The sequence below is a fragment of the Monodon monoceros genome, unplaced genomic scaffold (assembly GCF_005190385.1).
Source record: "Monodon monoceros isolate NGI ecotype Baffin Bay Population unplaced genomic scaffold, NGI_Narwhal_1 Super_Scaffold_13, whole genome shotgun sequence".
NCBI lineage: Eukaryota > Metazoa > Chordata > Mammalia > Artiodactyla > Monodontidae > Monodon > Monodon monoceros.
In genome coordinates, this window is record NW_021703769.1 from 26362997 (window position 1) to 26385988 (window position 22992).

General features: G+C 55.5%; 2 protein-coding genes across 3 annotated transcripts; both read left to right on the forward strand.

Moving 5' to 3' along the window:
* Positions 1-1828: 1828 nt before the first annotated feature.
* Positions 1829-11055, forward strand: LOC114894421 (interferon regulatory factor 4-like). Of its 2 annotated transcripts, none has more exons than XM_029221052.1 (8): positions 1829-2165; positions 7057-7246; positions 7557-7657; positions 8461-8548; positions 8668-8733; positions 9502-9873; positions 10493-10611; positions 10844-11055. In XM_029221052.1, the coding sequence occupies exons 1-8, from the start codon at positions 1935-1937 to the stop codon at positions 10952-10954; spliced, it is 1278 nt and encodes a 425-aa protein (XP_029076885.1). In that variant the 5' UTR covers positions 1829-1934; the 3' UTR covers positions 10955-11055. The 2 variants fall into 2 exon arrangements, with proteins under 2 accessions (XP_029076885.1, XP_029076886.1); XM_029221053.1 differs by having other exon boundaries at positions 10525-10611.
* On the forward strand, positions 10998-14989 carry FOXS1 (forkhead box S1). Its single transcript, XM_029221054.1, has one exon. The coding sequence runs from the start codon at positions 13733-13735 to the stop codon at positions 14723-14725; it is 993 nt and encodes a 330-aa protein (XP_029076887.1). The 5' UTR covers positions 10998-13732; the 3' UTR covers positions 14726-14989.
* Positions 14990-22992: the final 8003 nt, after the last annotated feature.

Sequence of the window (22992 nt, forward strand, 5' to 3'; positions counted from 1 at the left end):
CCACACTCTGGCTCAACAACAGCAATAATACCACTCATTTATTGAGCACTCACTATGGGCCAGGCAATGTGCCAAACACTTTACCTGCATCTCATTGAATCCCCAAGCAGCCCTGTGAAGTGGCTGATCAGCTAGCAAGTGGTGGGGCTGGGATTTGAATCCAGGCAGTCTGGCTGTGGACCCCATCCTTGTCATTACTATGACTCTGCCCACCGCCCCCCCAGAAAAAAATGAAGAGATTGCCTGACACAGTCAATACTCCTGCTTAGATGTAATTATTACTCTTGTATTTATTTTTTTATTTTATTTTTTAATTTTTTATTTTATTTTTGGTTGTGTTTGATCTTCGCTGCTGCACTCAGGGTTTCTCTAGTTGTGGCAAGCGGAGGCTACTCTTCGTTGTGGTGCGCGGGTTTCTCATTGCAGTGGCTTCTCTTGTTGCGGAGCACAGGCTCTAAGCGCACGGGCTTCAGTAGTTGTGGCATGTGGGCTCAGTAGTTGTGGCTTGCGGGCTCTAGAGCACAGGCTCAGTAGTTGTGGCACATGGGCTTGGTTGCTCCGTGACATGTGGGATCTTCCTGGACCAGGGATCGAACCCATGTCCCCTGCATTGGCAGGTGGATCCTTAACCATTGCACCACCAGGGAAGTCCCATACTCTTGTATTTAATCATATGAAATTTTTTGTGCTCCATCAGAGTCCTACAGCTCTGATTTTGAATCCTGGCTGTGACTGTAGAAATGTCAGAACTGGGTGGCTGCTGCCATATGAGGACAGAAGGTGGGGATCATGAAGCAAGGCCCCTGACAGGTACACATGAGGGACAGTGCTCCCAGCCTCTGGTCAACACTGGCTGGCCATCCAGCTCGGTGCTCCCTGCAGTGAGGGGTGGTTTCTCCCTCTCAGAGCCTCAGTTTCCCCAGGTACACAGCCAGGGTGGAGCAGTCGGAGCTACTTGACCACTTTCATATCACAACCCCCCTTTGACAATTTAATGAAAGATACAAACCCTAGAAAAATGTGTAGAGATGAAAAAATTGCATACACTTTGGGCGGGTCACGGACCCCACCCAGAATCCATAAACTCCAGGTGCAGCTGTTGGGAGGCAGTGTGGGGCACTGTTCGGGCCCCTGGGCTCTGGGAGCAGAGAGTCCTGGGTTCAGATTCTGGCTCCCCCAGGCACTAGCTCTGTGACCTCAGTCCTCTTAACAAAGTAGGTAATTACACTCATCTCACGTGCTGTTGTGAGAACCAACTGAGACACTGCAGAAAAGGCTTCAGGCAGGCCCAGCACCATGGTGAGCAATCAGAAAGGGACTCCCAATATTTAAGGAAATATTTCTCCAAGGGTGACCCATGGACCACCTGGATCAGAATCCCATGGCGGGACTTGTTTAAAATGCACGTTCCTGGACTTCTTGCCCAGAAAATCTGATTCTTCAGGTCTGGGATGGCAGCTAGGAGTATGCATTTTAAACCAGTCTCTGCCTCCCAATTCTACTGGGAGTTAGTCTGAGAAGCACTATGCTTCTCCCACCTCTACAGTCCAGGTCCTGGAAAGAGACTAAGTTTCTGGTAGGCTGGGAAGAGCAGAAAACAGGTGCAGGGATGGTGCAAGGGACGCCTCTGAGCGCCCTTCGGGGGCCCCCCTCCAGGGATGAGCAGAACCCGGGCTACCCCACCCCGTACCCTTCAGTGGGTCTTGGTGGTGCCTCTAGCTGCCCCCGACGTGAGGACCGACGCCCTCCAGGCCAGGCGACATGGGGAGGGGCGACAGGGCCTCTGGGGAGCAGAAAGGAAAGTGAAACCTCCTGCCCAGCCTTTCGCTTTCGCCGCCTCCACTCGCCGTCCAGGTGGCCCCCGCGATCCCCTGTCGCGCTGGGGTCTGGCCGCCGCGCTCCCCAGACCTGGTCCCCGGAGCACTGTGTCCCCGATGGCCAGCGACCAATGGCGGAGGGACGAAGGGAGGGTCCCCGACAGCAGGCGACTCATGGCGGGGGCCGAGGGTCCCCTGCGTCTTCGCGACTGGCTGGTGGCGCAGATCGAGAGCGGGCGCTACGCTGGGCTGCGCTGGGAGGACGCGGGCAAGACCCTCTTCCGCATCCCCTGGAAGCACGCAGCCAAGCAGGGCTACCAGGCGCAGCAGGACGCGGCGCTCTTCAGGGTAAGGATGCGCGGGCCGGGGGTCGCCAGCCCGGCCCGGGAGGGCTCTGCGCTCACACGGTCGCAGAGTCCGGAACCGACCCGACACGCTGTCACCTCGGGCCACAGGTTCACCCCTTAACCTCAGTTGTCTCTAGGTTGAGGGTAGTGTTCTCTGTACATGGGAAACCCTCCCACACCCTCTTAAAAGAGAATCAGACAAGGGCTGCATAACCTGCACCATCCCCACGCCTCAGGGGACCTCTCCTCCCTCTCCTTGAGGAAATTAGATGCCACCGCCACCATGGAAATTCCCTCCATTTCCCACCTGTAAACTGTTAACCCCAGCAGCTTCGGGGACATTTTCTGTGCTTTCCAACACCAGGCCTTCTCAGGGACCTCCTCCAGGGATGCCCTCCCTTTCCTTAGATACCATTAACTTCCTCCAAACTGGCTCTTTCCCACCAAGATTGAAACTGGAATCTCTCCCGTGAGCAAAAAGCAACCAACTGCATCCCAGGCCACCGCCACCATCCCAAATACCACGTCTCCAGCTCCTGCTTCTCTGGCCTCCCCTCTCCTTTCACAGGGTGAAGCACCTAGAAAGGGTCTTCTGGACATCAACGCCCTCACTCATAACCCCCCTCCCCACCCCCCACCCACAGTGTGGTTCCTCTCCCTCCTGCTAACGTCTCTAATTTTGCCAAATCCAAGGATGCCATTACTATCATCTTCTTGGACCCCTGGGTGGGTTTGTGTCTAGTGGACCCTCCCTTCTTGAAACAGTCTCACTTGGTTTCCAGGATCTGTGTCCCCTCCCCACTCCAACCCTGACCTGTTTTCCTCCTACCTTCCTGGACCCCGCTTCTCAGCCTCCATCCCTTCTTCTCTTTTGGGGCTCTCAGCACTCTCTCCTGGACCTCCCTCCTCATGTCCCACTCTCCCCTTCCACAGCCTCAGTGTGGAGCCCAGCGTTTCCCAGCCTCCCAGCCAAGCCCCAAGCCTGCTGGTCTGACAGCCCAGACCTCTCAGACTCAGCACCTCCTTAATAGCACGGTCATCAGCTCCCTCCTACAAACGTCTGTGTTTCCCAAAATGGAAGATGGCACCGATCGCCACCTAGACCCCGGAGCTGGGCACCTGAACCCTGGCCGCTCTCCTCTCCTGCAATCTCATTCTAATCCATTTCCAAGGCCTTCGGCTCTTACTGCAGAACTGCTCTTTCATCCGTCTACGTGGACCCGTTCCCACCATCTCTCACCAGGATAACTGAATGCCCTGCTTTCCCATCCCTCAGCTTTCCCCTCAGTCCTCCAGAGGGATATTTCTAAATGTAAATCTTGCCTTGGCACTCCCCTACTCAGAATCCTTCCATGGCTCCCCATTGCTCTTGTGATAAAGTCCCAACTCCTTACCAAGACCTCAAAGCCCTGCATGAACTGCTCCTCCCTGGCCTCTGTCCGTCTCTCTCCACTCCTTCCCCAACTTTAGACCCAGCCAGACAGTTCTTTCAGTCTCCAAATGCTTCCTGTCTCTCTCACCGTGAGAACTTTGTACATTCTGTTCCCCCTGCCTGGAACACCCTTTCTTCTTCACCTTCACTGGCCAACTCCCATCATGCTCAGCTTAAACATCTCTTACTAAAGACAAGCCTTCCCTGATGCATTCATTTGCTTAATGCATTTATGAAGCTCTCAGTGCTTCTCCCAAGTCGTCCCTGATTCCTTCTGCTTCCTCCTTGGAACAGCTTTCCCTATGAATTATAAGTGCCTTGTATGAGTCTGCCTCCTCCAGCTGCCCGTGGGTGGTGACCTTGAGCACAGTGCCTGGCCCACAGAGGACTGGTTCAGTAAGTGTTGAACAGGTGGTTACCTGGCCTGCCCCTTAAGGCTATGTGCCATTCAGAAGTGGGAGATTCTGGGGACTGGCCCTCCCTGTCCCTCTTTGGCACTGCTTTAACCCACCCCTCAACCCACCACTGATACACACATGTGACTCCCTGGCTTCAGGCCCTCCTGGTGCCTCAAAGTCCACGGGATAAATCTTGGCCTTCGAGGACATTCATGATCCAGCTTCAACCTGTCTTCTTCCTTAATTCCTCTTCCCCTTCCCCCCACCACATACAGTTGATCCTCATTATTCACAGATTCCATATTCACAAATTCTCTTACTCGCTAAAATTATATGTAATCTCAAAATTGATATTCAAGGCACTTTTGCAGCCATTCACAGACATGCACAGGATGGCAAAAAAAAATTGTCACCAACATGCATGTTCCCAGCTGAGGTTGAGCAAGGTGACAACTCTAGTTTCAGCTCTTCTACTGTAAACAGGTGTCCTTTCGCAGACAATATTTAGTCCACGTTTTTAATATTTTTGTGCTTTTTGTCGGTGATTTCGCTGTTTAAAATGACCCCCAAGCTTACACAGTGTTGAAGCGCTGTCAGTATTCCTGAGCACAGGAAGGCTGTGACGTCTGTAAGCTTCTTTCAGACGTGAGTTACAGTGTTGTTGGCCGTGAGTTCACTGTTAATGAATGAACAGTTTATATTAAATAAGGTGTCCTTCAACAGAAACACTCATAGAACAAGGTTATGTATTGACCAGTTGATGAAAATGGGGTGACCAGAGGCGCGCAGGAACCTAGCCTTGTATTTCCCTTAGGAGTGATGGTTCAGTGTTTGCTAACTCAGTGGTTGTGTAAATTTTATAGAACACAACTACCATGAATAACAAGAATCAACAGTACACATACCCTCAGACACGCACATCAGCTCCAGTCACACCAGGCTGCCCACTGTCCCCTGCGTGCATCACGCGCTTCCATGCCTTTGCTCGAGCTGTTCCCCCTGCCGGGAACGTCACTCCACCTGGCAACTTCCTATTGATCCTTCGAGGCCCAATTTGATTCATTCAACAAATATTTATTGAGCATCTCCTGTGTGCCAGGCACCACTTTAAATGCTTAGGGGCACGGCAGTGTCCCCAAAGATCCCCCTCTCATCATGGTGATAACGCCCTGTGCCTTGAGCCCAGGTTACCTTTGAGTTAGAGCATCCTTAACATAATGAATAAGTACTGCAATAAATAAGCAGTGTGTGCCGGGTGCTGCGCTAAGCACATTACACAGACCGCTCATCTTACACGTGCCACAACCAGGTGAGGTGAGGTATTACTGGCACAGTTTATAGACAGCAAAATCAAGCCTTAAAGGTCTCACCACTGGCAAGAGACACCAACAAAGGAACTGTGGCTTTTCAGTCTGGTGTCCCACTAAGCCTGGGATCTCCGAGAGCAATGACTGAGTGTGATTTATCAGTTAAATCCCCCGCCCCCCATCCCTGAAAGTGAGCAATGCGAACAAGACATGTCCTACTGTCCTCCCCTTTGACTACTGTGCTCCAGCCTCACTGGCCTTCCTTGAATCTCTCCTACCCCAGGACCTCTGCATTCGCTGTTCCTTCTACCTAGTACAGCCTTCCCCCAGATCTTTGTCCGACTCCATCCTTCTTTTCAATCAGGCTTCAGCCCAAATACCACTTCCTCCGCGAGGCCTTTTCTGATCACCCTCTCTAAAGCAGCCCCTCATATTTATTTATTTATTTAGTCCCTCTACCACAACAGTCATTCTAATGTGTTTAATGAGTATCTTTGGTTTGTATGTTTTCTTGCAAAGTGGGCATTGCTGTTTCGTGTGTATTCTTACCTTATATACATCATAATTGTGTCATAGATCTCATTCTGTGTCTTACTTTTATTTCACTCAAGGTCATGCTCTGAAGATCTATTCTTGTTCTCTGTCCATCTAATTTGTTTCTAGATGCTGCATAGAACTCTACAGTGGGCATCTATTACACGCACTCCCCCACCTACTTTCCCAGGGATGGACACAAGTTTGCTTTCCAGACCACAGATAACGCTGCAGTGGATCTGCTTGCCCTGGTCCCCTCTTGAGGCTATGTGAGAATTCCTTTGGAATTGGAATTTCTGCTCACAGGGTATGCTTATACTTAATTGGACTAGGCATGCCTGATTGCCCTCCAGAGACTCTGCTCCCATTCCATGCCCACCAACTGTGTCCACATCCCAACCAACTACTGGCTTATCCAACTGGCTAAATTTTGTAAGCTTACAGGTGATATCTCATATTTTTATTTGCATTTCTCTGGCACTAATGAGTTTCAGTACCTTCTCCTATGCTCATGGGATTCTGGTTTCCTCTTCTGTAAACCACCCATCCTTGTCCTTTGATAAGAATGTTTCTTTAGGGGATGCTTTCTGTTTCTTACTGATTTGCAGAAGTTCCTGTATGTTCTAGATCTTAGCCCCTTGCTGATTTCAGACATTGCAATGTTTTTGCCTTATGGTTCATGCCTTTACAATTTTGGTTAAGAAGGATTCTCTGCCCCAGAAGATTTTCTTCTACATTCTTTCCTATTAAGTTTATAGTCTTACCTCTTACTTTTGGTTTTTTAATCATCTGGAGTCCACTTTGTTTGTGGCAATAGGTAAGGATTCAGTTTTATGGCTCTCCAGATAGCAAGTCACTGCCAGCATTTTATATCCCATCGTATTATTTTTTTTATTTATCACAATCCATAATTTGGAATATAGTTATTTCCTTTCAGCTGTTTGCGGCTGCTTCTCCCATTAGACTTGAGTTCCTTAAGAACAGGGACCATGTATGTCTTGTTGTTCCCCATTTAGTCCTTAACTTGGGCCTGGCACACAGCAGGAGCTCAAGGAATATATGTTGGATGGAGGGAGGGAGGAAGAGAAGGAAGGAGGGAGGGGCCGAGGGACAGAGGGAGAGAGAGAGAAGGGTGGGAGGCAAGGCAGCCCTCATCCCTTTGCATGGCACCAACCCCATCTCCCACGCTATTCCTCCCCCAATGCCCCTGCTCACCCCCAGGCCTGGGCCATATACAAGGGCAAGCACCTAGAGGGCGTTGACAAGGAGGACCCCTCCACCTGGAAGACGCGGCTCCGCTGTGCCCTCAACAAGAGCGCTGACTTCTGTGAGGTGCGCTCGCTCAACCAGCTGGACATCTCCAACCCCTACAAGGTCTACCGGCTCCTGTCTGACGGTGCCCACAACCCAGGTACCATCCTGTCCCTGGAGGTAGCAGCTGAGGACGGCTCTCTGGGCAATAAGGACCTCACATTGCCCATCTGTAAAATGGGAAATGGTGGGCTTATTGAGCTTAAATAAGCTCATGGGCTGGTAAACCTAGAAGGACCTTACAGTTTATCTCCCCATTCGAAAAGGAGGAAACTGAGCCCAGAGAGAGGTGGGCCTTGCCTGAGATCATGCAGTGAGCTGGGTTACTCTGGTCTGGGCTCACCTCAGACAAGGTTGGGGGGTTCCCCTTGGGGCCCAGGAAACCACAGACTATTTCTTCCTTCATCCAGTTACCAGGGCTTGTGCCCCCTGTAAAGAGGAGGGCATTCTTCATAGCCAGCAGGTGCCCCCTGGAGAAGTGACAGAGCCGGCCTGCAAGACAGAAGAGCAGGTCAGTGAGTCCTTCCAGCCCCTATAGCCTTGCTAGCCCAGGCACCTCGCACCCATACCACCCCCTATATAATCTCCAGCGCATTCATCTCATCCTCTCCATCAGCTCCTGCCCATCTCTGTTCCCATCCATCAGCTCTACTTCCTGCCTCTACTCCATCTCTGCCATCATTTTCATCTCCTTCATTCTATTCTCCTTGACTCCATCATTTCTGTCCCATCGTCTCCACCATCTTCACCTCCATCTCTCTGTCTGCGCCAGCCCTATTTTCTCCCATTTCAGCCCCTCTTCCCTGTCATCATGGGATCAATCACTCTGTCCCCACTCATCCCATCAGATCCAGTTCCATCACTGTATTCCCTTCACCTGCATCACCTCTAGCTCTCATTGTTGCCATCACCCCTGTCATCTCTATCTCCATCACTGTCTGTATCACTCTTACTCCACCCCATCACCTCTCCCCCGTCATCTGCGGTTCACTCCTCTGTTCCCATCTCCCCATTAGCCTGGTTCATTCCACTGTCCCAAGTGCCCCCATTCCATTGCTCTATCACCCCATTTCTATCACCCCATCTCCTCATTCACTGCTAGCACTTTTCTCTCCCAATCACAATGAGCTTCACCTCCAAAAACCCCATCAACTCTCTCTTTAACTCTACGGGGTAAACTTCCAAGTCCCTATCAAGCCCGGCTGGCTTTCAGTCTGTCCAGACCTCCCCCTGCCCCAGTTTAGACTGTCTGGGAGCTCCTGTGGCCCACAGGTCTCCTCTTCCACCCTCACGACCCTTTCTCCCGATGCTCAGGTTGGCTCCAGATTAGTCACAGAGGATAAAGACAAGAAGCAGCCCCCCAGGCTGGCCTCCCTGCCCCCAGGCCCTTTGGCTGGCCACAGTAAGGACTGGGTCTCCTCACCCACCCCTGCCTCCTCCCCGGCCTCTTCCAGGACCTTGATCTAGGGGTCGAGGGACCCAGGGTGAGGCGATGCCTTACTGCTTCCCCTCCTTCTCCAGGGTACCAGGCTCAGGATCCTGCTCACCCTTGGGGCCCCTTGCCTTCTGAGGACTTCAGCAACCCCGGTAAGGAATCCGAAGGCCCTCTCCCCTGACCGCTGTGCAGAACTGGGGAGGACCTAGGGTTGGTGCCGAATAGCCTCTGTCTCCCACCCAAAGCACCCAGCCCAGACTCCAGATAACAACAGCTAACATTTGTTGAGGGCTTAGCTTATACCAGGCATCCTTCTAAGTCTCCCCACAGTCCTGTGAGATAGATACTGCCATTCTCCCCATTTTACAGATGCAGAAACCAGACACAGAGGTTAAGAACCCTGCCCAAGGTCACACAGTTAGTAACCCTGGGAAAGGTACTATCAGATCACAGCTCCTAAGGGGCAGTGAGAGATTAGAACCCAAGGGCCTGGCTGTAGAGCCCACGGCCCTAACCACTGAGCATACTGCTAGCTCTTCATATGGGAGGCTGCTGTTTTGTTGTTGTTGTTGCTATTATTATGATGATTATTATTTCTACCGGCATTAAAAGTATTTGCCAGGAAGAAACTCCTAGAATCCCAGAAATTCGGGCTGGGAGGGCGTCAGTGTCATGCCCCCATTGTACTGATGGCCCCAGACCCTATGCTTTTGAAGCTCAACTACCAGTTTGTTTATACTGGAAGCTGCTATTATTTACTACCACCACTACTACTAGAATTACTAATATTACTTATGGGAGGGAGTGTCAAAAATTCCCGAGGTGGCGGCCGGGTGACCTCTGGGTTCCCTGCCCTGTTGTGAGGGGAGGGGGAGCCGGCGCCGCCAACGCCGGGCGCGCGTCCCCTCCCTTTCCCGCAGATTTTTGGCTGCACGTGCGACTCTTCTATGGCGCGGAGCTGGTGCGCGAAGCCACAGCGCGCGCGGCCGAGGGCTGCAGCCTGAGTCCGCGCGCAGCCGCCGCTGCCGCCGAGCTCCTGCTGGGGTCGCCGCCGCGCGTCGCGCAGGTTCGCTTCCCGGAGCCGCCGCCCGGCGCCCGCGTCCTGCGGCGCCTGCTGCCCCACCTGGAGCGCGGAGTGCTGCTCTGGGTGGCGCCCGAGGGCGTCTTCGCCAAGCGCCTGTGCCAGGGCCGTGTGTACTGGCGCGGCCCGCTCGCCCCGCACCGCGCGCGGCCCAACAAACTGGAGCGAGAGCGCACCTGCCAGCTCCTCGACACGCGCAGCTTCCTCGCGGGTAAGAGCGTGACAGCGGGGCCGCTGGCGGCGCGGGGCGGAGTGGCCGGGCACTGGGGTCGGCAAAGGAACTCGGACAGAGGAGAGTGGGCACACGAGATGTGGGCGCGGGGCGATGGACTTGACGATGCTGGGCTAGAGTGGGAATGGAAACAAAGGACATGACGCAGAAGCACCGGGGGTGGGAACGAATATGGGCATCGGGAGGGCTGGGCACAGATTAGACATAGGCGTATGGGAGGTGTAGGCACGAGGCAGGCTGGGGCACTGGGTGTGGGACATAAGCATAGGACTTGGGCACGTGTTGTCATAGGGCGTTATGCATAGGGTGGGCATCGGGGGCACTGGGCACAAGATAGGCATAGGTGAGTGGCAGTGGGCATGGGGTGGGCATAAAGGCATGATAGTGAGCATAGGGCACGAGGCACGGGGCATGAAACCTAGAAGTGGGAGCAGATGTGGGACATGAGGCAGGTGTGGGGACGTGGAAGTGGGCATAGGGCATGGGCACACAATGGGGATGTGGGCTTACGGGACGTGTGCATAGGATGTGAGCACAAGGTGGGCACCAGGTGGGACGCCCCATCTTGGCCCAGACCCCACAGTCTCGGTGCCCGTAGAACTGAGAGCCCACCTGCATCATGGTCGCCAGGAGCCCGAGTACCAGATCCGGCTGTGCTTTGGCGAGGAGTACCCGGGGCCCCCGGACCAGCCCGAGGAGCGTCTCATTATGGCCCATGTGAGTCACCTCCCACTCCAGCGGAGAACCACACCCTCCAGCCTCCCCGAACGGCCTCTCACTGCTCCCTCCAGTCCCAGCTCCGCCCCGGACCTGCCTTATCTGATCTGGAAGACCTTGCATGTAAAATGCATGTGGAGAGGAGCTGTCACTCCCGCCCCCCCACCCCAACAAAGGGTGTGGGTAAAGGGGAAGGTTGGCTCATTGCCCCACCCCCACCCCCACCCCGCAGGTGGAGCCAGTCTTCGCGCGGGAGCTCCTCCTACGCTCGAAGCTCCACGGCCAGGTGCCTCGGTGGCGCGTTCCCAGCCCCGCATCTCCGACAGCGTCACTCACCTGCTGACACAGCTGAGTCAGCCCTGAGCGGTTGTTTCCCCCTCCCGTACCCTCTGAAGCAGTCCCCACAGGGTGCAGATCCCACCCCAGCCCTGCCCCAGCTGAGCCAGGGGACTTTAGGTCTCGCCTCACTCATCGCCCAGGTAGGTTGAGACAGCGGAAGCCACTCACGGCCTTCAACCTCTCAGCCAATGAGATGGAGCCCCGGGAACCCAGGAAGGAGGCGCGTAAGCGGACAGCCGGGCAGCTGGGCCTGGGGCGTCAGGCTTGGGAACTAAACTCGACCTTGAGGTTCCAGAAATAGCAATTAGGTCAGAAACAAGACTTCATCTTTTTGTGAAGAGCCGGACATGCCCATAGCGGTTTACCTAAAGCAGACCTTACCTGCAATTGATCCATTATAAGGTTTGCTTAAAGCTGAGTTTACTGGGACTTCCCTGGTGGTTAGGACTCTGTGCTTCCACTGCTGGGGGCCCAGGTTCGAGGGATCCCTCGTGGGGCAACTAAGATCCCACAAGCCCCCAGGTGCAGCCAAAAAGAAAAGGGGCTGAGTTTACCAATAATAAGATCCTCCGCATAGATTAGACTGAAGCCCAACCAGTAACAGAATTGCCCCACCTCTGAGGGGCTGTGAGTTTCCAGACCCTCCTTTCACCTGCCACAAGTCTCTCTTCTTTTGGGATTGTGAGGGGAGGGGGTCCCAAAACAGAGGACTTAGCCTGAACCTGGGGCTTTAAATGCTAACCACTGAACCACCGCCAGTAGATACTGTCTTTGGAGAAACTGAGGCAGGCCTAGCACAGAAGCCAAAGTGGGAGCCAGGAGTCCAGCCCCTGCCCAAGCCCCCCCAATCTTTGCAAACTGTAAGTTGTAGGGAGTCCTTGAGAATTGGGAGGGAGCCCTCTCCACCATGAAAGCAGTGACCCTGCCTTGTCAGTAAAGTCACTGTTTTCTACCCCAGATATCAGACCTTTTACCTTTTCTGATTTCTGACTTTATTTATAGGAATTCTCTTACAGATGGCAACATAATAAATCTTTTAGTGATATATTAATAAGCCACTTTTATGGGGGGAAACCTGTATGATTCAATAAAGGGCAGAATCAGTCTTAAAATTCATTCAACGAATGTTTATTGAGCACCTACTCTGTTCCAGGCAGATACTGGACACTTGGGATAGAGCAAAGCATGGTTCCCTATTCCCTTGGGGGTCACAGCCAGTTTTCCAGTGGGGGCCCAGTGACAGTCCTCTACCCCTGCCCCTCACAGAAGGAGTAGTGTTAAGGAGTTACGGAATTCTGGGTTGAAATCACAGCTTTGTCACTGACTAGCTGTGCCACCTCAGGCAAGTCACTTAACTTCTCTGAACCTCACATTCCTCATCTACTCAAGAGAAGCTATTAAGGCCTCCGGAGCAGAGTTGGTCTGAGAAGTAAATGTCGAGAGGGGAGGGGAGCTGGCCTGGCATGGAGAGTGGCACACAGTAGGGGCCCGATGACTTGGTTACTTGTGGGTGGGAGAGTGTGGAGGAGGTTGCCCCATCCTTCAGAAGGCTTGACTGTTCTGGGCTTCGCTGTACCCTCGGCCCAAGGCTGCAGCTATCGGGGAGCCTCAGCTCAGGGTGACAGTCCTCGTCATGCCCAAGCCCCTACTCTGTACCAGGCTCTCAAAGGGCACTGGATTCAGTGTAAGGGAGCCCGTTGCCTCTCCACCACAGCCCGGACAGCTGCAGAGTCTTCAGCTCCATTTTAGAGATGGGAAATGAAGGCTCAGCCAGGGTCTTGGTTGAGAGCCTCTTGGGAGGGTGGATGGCTCTGTCCAGATGTCTGTCCTCCCCACACTAGTCACTAGAGGGCGCCAGGGCTCAGCAAATGGGGTTGGGCCGGCCCTCGTCCCCACCCTAGGCGCCCCACCCCTCGTAGACCCCAGAGCTAGGAGGGCAGGGAATAGTGTGACCTCGAGTGCTCTGCACTGTGGGGAGAAGAAAGTAGACCCCAGGCCTGGGAGGAGGAAGAGAAAAGAAAGGGGGAACCAGAGGTGGGGACTCGAGAGGCCCCTGAGGCTTTTCTCACAGGAACTCCCTGTTCTCCAGTTCAGACACAGATGCTACCTCCTCTCTCATTAATGTGTGTGTGTGTGTGTGTGTGTGTGTGTGCATCCCTCTTCCTCTCTATCTTTGTGGATTCCTTTCTTTCTCTCATTCAGTGATTCTTTTTCTGTACTCTGTGTGCACGTGTGCACGTGCATGGGGCTGGCTCTCTGTGTGTCTCCCTGTTTTCTGTCTCTTTCTGCTCTTTGTCTCTCTTTAAGTCTCTGCCTCTATCTTCTCTGTATGTTCCTGTCTCCCTCTTATTATGCCCTTACCTCTCTTTGTCTCTGTCTCTCTGTCTCTTTTCACTCTCTCTTTCCATCTCAGCCTCTATCTCTCTTTGTTTCGTCTCTGTCTCGCTCAGTTTCACATCCTGTCCCTCCTCAGCCACCACCAGCCAGCACATGTGGGCTAAGGGTCTCAGTCCCTTCCCTCCTGTCTCCTCACCCCCGGCAGCTGCTCACGGCTTCCCAATCCTGGCCTCTCCTGCCCGCCCCTCTTGGGCCTTGTGGGAGGGGGGCGAGGGAAGAAGGGAGGGCAGCCTGGCGGGCCCACCCCTTTTTGCCTTTCCAGGCTGGGAGGCTGGGCCAGTGGGCCTTTTAACCAGCCTGGGCAGGCTGTGCCGGACACCAGCCCTGGACACCGTGCCTGGCCCCCGTGGTTCCGGCAGCCGCCAGCCTGGCCAGCCCAGTCAGCATGCAGCAGCAGCCCCCACCCGGGCCCCTGGCCCCTGTGGCCGAGCCGACCAAGCCCCCCTACAGCTACATCGCCCTGATTGCCATGGCCATCCAGAGCTCACCGGGGCAGCGGGCCACGCTCAGTGGCATCTACCGCTACATCATGGGCCGCTTCGCCTTCTACCGCCACAACCGGCCCGGCTGGCAGAACAGCATCCGCCACAACCTGTCCCTCAACGAGTGCTTTGTCAAGGTGCCCCGTGATGATCGCAAACCGGGCAAGGGCAGCTACTGGACGCTGGACCCCGACTGCCATGACATGTTCGAGCACGGCAGCTTCCTGCGCCGACGCCGGCGCTTCACCCGACGGGCAGGCGCCGAGGGAGCCAAGGGCCCTGCCAAGGTGCGCCGCAGACCCCTCCGAGCCACCAGCCAGGACCTAGGAGCCCCCGACGCTGCGACTGGCATGCAATGCCCGTTCCCACTGGAGCCGCCAGAGCCCAAGGGCCTAAGCTTTGGGGGTCTGGTGGGGGCCTTGCCAGCCAGTGTGTGCCCGGCCACCACCAATGCCAGGCCTCGGCCACCCTCGGAGCCCAAGGAGATGCCCACGCCCAAGCCTGCAGGTCCAGGGGAGCTCCCCGTGGCCACCTCATCTTCCCCGAGCCCCGCATTTGGCTTTCCTGCCAGCTTCTCTGAGGCTGAGGGGTTTAGCAAGGCCCCTGCCCCCATCTTGACCTCCGAGGCCACCATCGGGGGCAGCTACCAGTGCCGGCTGCAGGCGCTGAATTTCTGCATGGGGACTGATCCTGGCCTTGAGCACCTCTTGGCCTCAGCAGCCCCCTCCCCTGCACCATCCACCCCTCCAGCCTCTCTCCGGGCCCCGCTGCCCCTGCCAGCAGACCCCAAGGAACCCTGGGTTGCAGGCAGCTTCCCTGTCCAGGGAAGCTCCGGCTACCCACTGGGGCTGACCTCCTGCCTATACCGGACGCCAGGAATGTTCTTCTTTGAGTGAAGCCAGCCGGCCTCAGGCAGTCCCTGCAGAGACTCTGCCAGCTACACCCTCCAGGTTGAGCCTGACTCTAGGATCTGGGGAGCTCTCAAAGGACGCAGGCCTGGCAAGCCCACAACAGCCGGGACAGGAAGCCAAGATTGGCATGGTGAACACTCAGCCAGCGCCCAGGGTCTCTGGACAGACTTGGGGGTGAGGGGAAGCAGGGCTCCCTTGGGATTTACTCTATGGCTCTCAGGGCCAATAAAGCCAGTGTAATGATGAGGGTCAGTTTGCTGGATGGTTGGGGACTGAGGGCCAGGACACCTGGCTCCGTGGGGGGCATATGGTTGTGGGGTGGTATGGCAGGGACGGGGGACCCCAGATAGGAATGTCCCACATGAGGCTTTCTCCTGCTGGGGACCTTCTTCAGGGAGTTTCCCAGGAAGGCCGAGGAAGTGGGAGCAGGGAGTGGGAGAGAGAGAGGAGGGATGCAACCAGGAGAGACACCAGGCGGGAGTGAGGCTGGGCTGGACCAAGGGGCTGATTCTCCAGCCCCAAACTCTGTGACTCAGCACCTCACATTACGAGCAGCCACAATACCTGTGACCATTTGTGGCAGTTATCCTGTCCTGGACTCGTGTATATCCTTTCACCGAATCCTGGGTGGTACGGAATGTTATCTCCATTTAACAGTGGTGGAAACTGAGACTCAAAGAAGTTGGGGCTCACTAGCTCCGGCTCCAAATGACCAATGAGTGGCAGAGAGGGAATCAAAACCAGGTCTGTATGGCTCTACCCCCTGCCCCTACCTGCAGTTTGCGTGACGATGCAGCGTGGCCCACAGGGTGACCCCCCCAGAGGGGGGCGGGCTGTTTTTGAATCCTGGCATGCCAGGGTTAAAAAGCCACCCCTCACCCCTTGCACAGGCAGGGAACCCAAGGTTCAAAAGGCAGGCACACTTCTCTTGTCTGGATTTCCGGCGTGACTGGGAGAACTCCCCGAGCCCCCAGCTCTCTGAGGTCTCCTGGTGACTCTGAGAAAGCATTTCCCTCATGGGGGGAGGCGGTGGCTACCCTGGGTACAGATTAGAAGAGACTGAGCCTTGACCTTTGGCCTTCTGTAGCTGCCCCCTTGGGTAGAAGCAGGAGAAGTGGGTATAGTCGTGGCCCCCATCAGAGGAACAACTTAGGGACCTGAAACCTCACTGTCCCCATACCCTCCAACACCAGACTTGCTGAGGCAGATGGCTTTCTTCCGGAACTTCAGTCCCCCCACCTGGATCATGGGTATAGGGAGAGAAGAGGGGCCAAGGATACTTTCTGGTCTTTGCTGGAGGGTCTTATGTCCCATGAGGTGATGCTCAGGGGGCTGGAGACCCCTTTGCTGGGCAGGCAGCCCTGTCCCCTCCAAAACACCCCCCTCGGGCAGGCGGCCACGCTGGCTTCAGTCTCTGTGGCTCCCTCCTCCCTCCGCAGGTCCCCTGGGGCCTGGGAGGAAGTGAGCCCGGCTGGACAGCCCCAACTGTCTGGTTCCCACAGACTCCAGAGCCGGGGTGGAGGGGGCACCTGCAGGGTGCGGGCTCAGTGCGGCCAGAAGGGGGTGGAAGAATGCCCAGCCAGCTGTGCGGACCCTCCCTAGCGTGCGTGCCGGACCCCAGCCTGGAACTCATGGAGCAATGGGGGGAGGGAAAGAGGGTCTGTCCTGTCGCATTCAGGCAGCCTCGTGGCTGAAAGGGGAGGGGACAGAGGCCTGCGAGTGCAGGGCACGGGTGAGGAGAGGTTCGCACCACCGTGTGTGCCTGAGTGGGTCAGTACGTCTCCGTGTGTACATGAGTGTGTGTGTGTGTGTGATGCGCAGAGACAGTTACGGAGACAAGGACAGATTCGGGGGGGGCGGGGGTTCTTTCTCAGCTGGATCAGGGAAAGAGGCCTCCGCCGGGCACTGTTCCCTGTGGTGCATTCCTGTGGAGACCTGGTGACCCCAGTCCCTTCCCAGCCTGTGTCCTGAGCTCGTAGGAGGATGGGGAGGCTGGCCCGACTCGGGGATCCCAGGCTTCTGCATCCTGCCCCGCCCACCCCCCCCATGAGGTTGAGCATCTAACTGGGGTGGGAGCCTTGGGGGAAGAAAACTGCCCATGCTCTGAGGTGGGGGAACATGTAGAGGGGTCAAGTGCACACAGAGGCACAGACTTAGCTCTGGGCATGAGCCCCCTCCATGTCCCTCTCTGGTCCCTCCAGAGAGTCAAGAAGTGAAGACAGTCCCCTCAGCCCCAGTCCCTAAGCAGGGCCCTGGGCTCAGAGCCTGCCTTGGACTTGCTGTGTGAGCCTGGACCAGTGCCCACCTCTCTGGGCCCTGATGTCACTCCCTTTGTCCAGTGAGGGGGTTGCAGGGTGAGGGAAAAGGGCAGCCTGACTCTTTGAATCCGGATCCCAGGGAGGGTCTAACCTGGGGGACAGCCTGGAAGGGATCCCATCCCCAGAAATACTGGACCAGGAGGCCCAGACACCATGATCTCATGTTGCCCTCTGCTTGCTGCCCAGCCTGGGGACCCCACCCGCTGGGCCTCCTGCCCTCACATTCTTTCCATGACCAACAGACACCCCCTGCCTCTGGCCTGGCCACCCAGGGGTGGACAGTGCTTAGCAGAGATTCAGAATGCCTAAGCTGGGCCGACCCAGAGAAAGCTCCTTGGCACAGATGGAGAGACCAAGGCCAGAGAAGGTAAGTGACATGCCCAAGGTCACACAGCAGGGCAGGAGTACCCCTCTGCTGCCTTAACTGTAGAGCTCTAGGGGACAGGGGCCACCCCATCTGACTCTCCTCACTGGAGGCTGGTCTGTCTCCAGGAGGGGATCCCAGCCCCCACTCCTCCTCAGCAGGTCGGAGCAAAAGAGGGTGCAGAGGGGCCTTGTAGAGTTAGGCTAAATCGAAATCTAAAATTGTAGGATCAGTGGTATTTCAGAATATTCCAGAGTTTTTAATCACAGCAGCTCAGATTCTTGGAATATCAGAATTAAAAGGGCGTCTCCTGCCTGATTTCTGAATCCCCTCTACACCAAGCAGTTCATATCAGGTGGGGGGGGCGGGTTCCAGGAAAGGGGAGCCTGCTGCTTTCAGAGCCGGCCCCTTCCCGACCAAGTTTGGCAGCTCTGAAGGGCAGTCAGGAAGTTCTTCACCTGCTGGTCCTTTGGTCTCTGCTCTCTCTGCCTCCAGGGAGGCTACCCCCACCCACAGGGCTGGGCCTTCCTCAGCCTCTCCTCCACCCTCCACATCTTATCTCCCTGCACCTCTCCGCCCACCAGCTTCCTTCCCTGGTTTATGGCATTCCACTGCCCTGAGTTCCAAGCTCCTTCCCACACCCCAGACAGCGCCTGGGCCAGGGTGGGGAGACGCTCTCCCTTGGCGGGGCGGGCACTCTGAGGCCACCACAGAAATGAGGAAGACGGTGGGGGGAGATTGTGTCGGCCAGCCTGGCATGTCTGCCTACTGGGAGTGTACAAACCCAGGAATCCAGGCCTCAGCCAAAATGTCGCCTCCCATCACCCCTGAAAGGCCAGGCTCCCAGAGGCAGTAGGTACAGCAGCTAAGAGCAGGGGCTCTGGACTCCAACTGACTGGCTTCAGATTCCAGCTGTCACTTCCTAGCTGTGTGACCTTGAGCAAGTTGCTTCCCCTCTCTGGGTTTCCCTCATCTAAAAAATGTGGACACTAACAGTACTATATCCATGGGATTGTTGTCAGGATTACATGAATTAATACTTGCAAAGTGCTTCGAACAGGGTCTGACACATGGAAACAGCAATTTAAGTGTTTAAGTAAAATAAATATTTCGGCCCTGGGGGCTTGTCTTCTTAACCTGATTTACCCACCAGGAAGGTCTAGCTGCTGTAGAGGTGGGAAGATGCAGGGGGAGGGAAGGTTGTTATATACACAAAGCTTTGGATTCAATTCCTGGCATCTTTACTTCCTTGTTGTGTGACCTCGAGCAAGTAGATTCACTTCTCTGAGTACTAGTTTCTTCATCTGTAAAATGGGGCAATGAATTCAGCCCCCAGGACTGGCATGCGGGAAACCTCACCTTGCACAATATGTGTACCATTCAGTCAACACGAATGAAATGGGACATGTGAAATTAATATGATAATGTACATCAACTGCTGGAACGTGAAACAGCCCCACTGGAGGGCCTTGTACCCTCAGCCCAGTGCTCTCTGCCCATTTGTTGCACACGGCGAAACCTCCTTCCCCACAGGTCCAGACCCCCAGGTGTCTAATCCCCTGTTCCTGCCCTGCTGGTAATTGGGTGGTGACTCAGGGAGGCAGCTGGTGGGGCTGAAGGAAGTGGTTCCAGGCTAAAAGCAGACCAGAGTCCCATTTAGTCCCACAGTCCTCCAGAACCCTGCCTGTGGCCCCTGGAAAGGCCAGGGCTGCCTCCGCCAGACCACAGTCCTCCGGTGCCCTGATCTCTCCGGGAGACAAACAGGAGGCTCACCCTCGCGAGCTGAGTTAAGGCAGCTGACTCCTCTGTGAGTGTTTCCACCTCTAGGCCTTTGCACTGGCTGTTCCCTCGGCCTGGAATGCTCACTCCCCACTAGCTGACTTCTCAGCCTCCAGAGCCCAAGTTAAACATCACCTCCTCCGAGAAGCCGCCCCTCACCTCCTTATCTGATTGGATGCCTCTAGATTTTTCTCCACCTCTGCATCCTATTTGTTTCCTCCACCTGGCACCTGTTGCAATGTGGAATTCTGCATCTCTGTGTGCATTCCCTTCTGCTTGTCTCTGCCTTTGTGTCATAAGCCTCTGGGGGCAGGGGCTGGGTCTGCCTTACTCACTTTATCCACTTCCCTAACCCACTGGCTGGCATATAGCAGGCCCTCAATAAAGATTTGCTGAGTGGATAAATGGATAAATCCATTTGCCATGGATTAAATCTCAGAGAACCCCCCCAGGGGCTTCCTGGCTCACTCAGAGCCAAAGGCCAAGTCCTTACAGGCCTGTGTGATCTGGTTTCAGCTGCTCTTGCCCTCCCCGCCCCCACTCCAAGCAGCCTTTGCATTTGCTAGTCCTTCTGCCTGGACATGAGGGAGTCCTCATGCCTTTCAGTCTCTGTTCTGAGACTCGCTGACCACCGCATCCCCCATCCACCCCACCAACACGCTCTAAGTTCATTATTGCTGTCCAGGGTCTGTCTCCCAACAGAAGGAAGCTCCACAGGGCCAGGGGTTTTTGTCTATTGGTTGCTTGTCCCCAGCACTTAGAACAGTGTCTGGAACAAAGTAGGGGCTGGAGAAATAGTTGTGGAACAAGCATAAGCTCAGCAGCCTGGCCAGGTGCTAGATCTGCACATCTCATGTCACTTTTGCATTGACCCTGGGAGGCAAGTACTATTATCCCATTTTACAGACAGGAAACTGAGGCTCAGAGAGGGCAAATAAGTAGATGTGAACCCCATTCTGCCTGACCTGCACCCAGTCTCTCTGTCATCAGCCTGTATCCCTGGCGGTGTATGAGGTCTGCAGCTCCCACCTCCTGTCCCCACAATCCTCACAGCCTCTCAAGCAGACACGGCCCAACCTCCCTCTGGCCTCCCTGCCTCCAGTCTCTCCCTCACTGACATCCCTGGCTGCAGGGATCCTTCTGAACCACAGATCTGATCATGTCCCTCCTTTGTTCAGAACCCTTCCATGGCCCCCTATGGCCCCAATTTAGCCTGGCATTTGAGACTCCCACCAAATTCTCCAGACTTACTTCTTGCTTCCTCATGTGCAAAAGCCCCCTGGGATGCTCCAAGACAAGGTTGTTCTCAGCTCCAAGTCTTTGGAGCTGCCTGGAACACCCCCTCCCCCCAGCACACACTCTATTTGGAAGAGGCCTTCTCCTTTGCTCTCAGCTTGACTGTCACTCCCACTGGAGAGGAGAGAATAGAAGCTAGTGTCTTCTTCCACACCCTTCCAGCTTCACCATGATCCCCAACCTCCCAACCCTGGGGTTCCAGATGCTGTGAACTCCCTGAAGACCGAGACCATGACTAATTCATCTCCAGGCTCTGGGTTAGGGCCAGGCCCAGAAAAGGGGCTCAAGAAATAGCTGTGAAGTAATTGGATGAGTCTGAAGTCAGGCCACCTGCTTTGCATCCTGACCCCACTATTTACTAGCTGGGACCCCATGGACTTGTCCATCACCTCCCTGTGCCTCAGTTTCCTCATCTGTGAACTGCTGATAAGGAAATACCCACTCATGGGGGGAAATGAAATGACTGCGTACATGGGAATCACTTGGCACTGTGCCTGGTGCTCAGTAAATAACACCCATTAGAGTGAAGGAAGGAACAGGTGTGTGGGCGGCTGCATGAGCGGGCGCTTGGTCCAGGTGGGCACATCCTTCAGGACAGCCCTGGCTGCTTCACACCCTCGGGGCAGTCCTGTCACTGGCTGAATCTTTTCCCACAGCTGCCCTGCTGGGTCCAAGGTGGCCAGTGGAATTCGAGGCCACTGGACGCCAACAGGAAAAGGCAACGTCACCAGCCCTGGTGTAATCCAAACCAGATGCGGCCTCAGACCCATGGGGGTGGTCACTGTGGGCCTGGCCAAGGCCCAGAGGCAGGAAATAGTCTTGGAGGAACGCTCTCTGGGCTGGGACCCGTCGGGAGGAGCTGTCCTGTTGAGGGTGTTAACCCTTCTGAGCCCACAAGGGGAGCCCAGGACAGTGTGCAGGAGCAGCTCGTGGTCCTGGCCCCAGGGGGCACAGAGCCCCCTGCAGGGACGGTTACAGCATCTGCATTGTGATGGGCGCTGGTCAAGGGGAGCCCACAACACAGGCACGGGGGGAGGGCAGGGCACACCAAGGAAGGGGAATGGGATTCTTGCTGCTGGCTGCCCGGGACTGGCAGAACCCCAGACCCAGACCTGGAGCTTTGGTCCTGGCTCTGGCTCCAGCTGGCAGGCCCAAACGAGCATGGATCCACTCCCTCTCTTGGGTGGCTCAGAGGCTGCTGGGAATGGAAGTGCTAGTGCAGGTCATGGGGCTGGGCCCCAGCCTACAGAAAGACTGAGACTCAGTCCCACCCCAGGGGCTGCCACACCAGCTTTCTCCTGGGTGTGCTCTGTGGCCCTGGGGGAGCAAATTCTCTCTGAATTCCCATCATTTCCCATCCATATTGTTGAGTTCATATCCTTTACTTCCAGGGACTAGGGGAGGCCCAAAGGAGGTACCTGATGAATCAACAAGAGCTTTCTAAGATGTGCTCCCAGGACCAGATAGGGATAGAGGCAGTGGTCAGCCCTGTTCCATGGTTCTGGGTGGGCTTCCTTCCCAGGACATGTTAATTTGCTGTGTGGCCTTGGGCAGCTCACTTTCCCTCTCTGAACCTGTTTCCTCACCTGTGAAATAGGGTGAATGAGCACCCTATCCCATCTCTGGATTGTTACAATGGCCCTCAGAGTGGCAGAGGACAGTGGAGCGGAGGCTGTCATTTGCATTTTATAGAGGACAGTGGACCTGAGGTTGTCATTTGCATTTTATAGAGGAGGAAATTGAGGCCTGCGCTGGGAGTCAGGAGTCCTGGGTTCTAGTCCCAGCTGTTGCTGTCTCTGCTGAGGATCCTTCTCATTTTGGCCTCGGTTTCCCTAGCTGGATCAAGGCCCTGGATCTCTGTGCTGGCTGGACCTCATTTCCTTACCCCTCCACTATGGCGGTGACTCATCCCTCATCATCACGCTGTGTGGCCGAGGCTCAGCCTGGGCGGGGGCCAGCAAGGCTGAGAGAACTCAGAGGAAACCACAGGCCTGGCCCAGCTAGCAGGTGGCGGGCGGACAGGCAGGCAGGGATCAACAGCCCTAGAGGCCTTGCCCATAAGCACATCTCCCACCAAGAGCCTAAGCCAGGCTCCCCAGGCCCCCCAAGCCCCAAGTGCAAGCCCCAGCAGGCTCAGATTCCAAAGTGCCCCGTACCCTGCCCCATGTGGCACCTGCTGTAGGGGGACTCCGCAGCCATCTGCTGGAACAGGGCAGGGGTAGGGGTGAGGGCCTGGCCTTGCCCTCCAGGCCAGTATTCATGGGAGCGGGGGTGGGAGGGCGAACGGTCAAGGCCTCCGTCCAGGGTCTCTCAGAGGCAGATAGTACGGTGGTTAAGAGCAGCGGCTCTGGGCCCAGACTGTCCGCTACAAATCCTGGCTCTGCCATTGACTAGCTGTGTGACCCTGAGCACATGGCCTAGCCTCCCTGAGGCTTGGTGTCCGCTACAAATCCTGGCTCTGCCATTGACTAGCTGTGTGACCCTGAGCACATGGC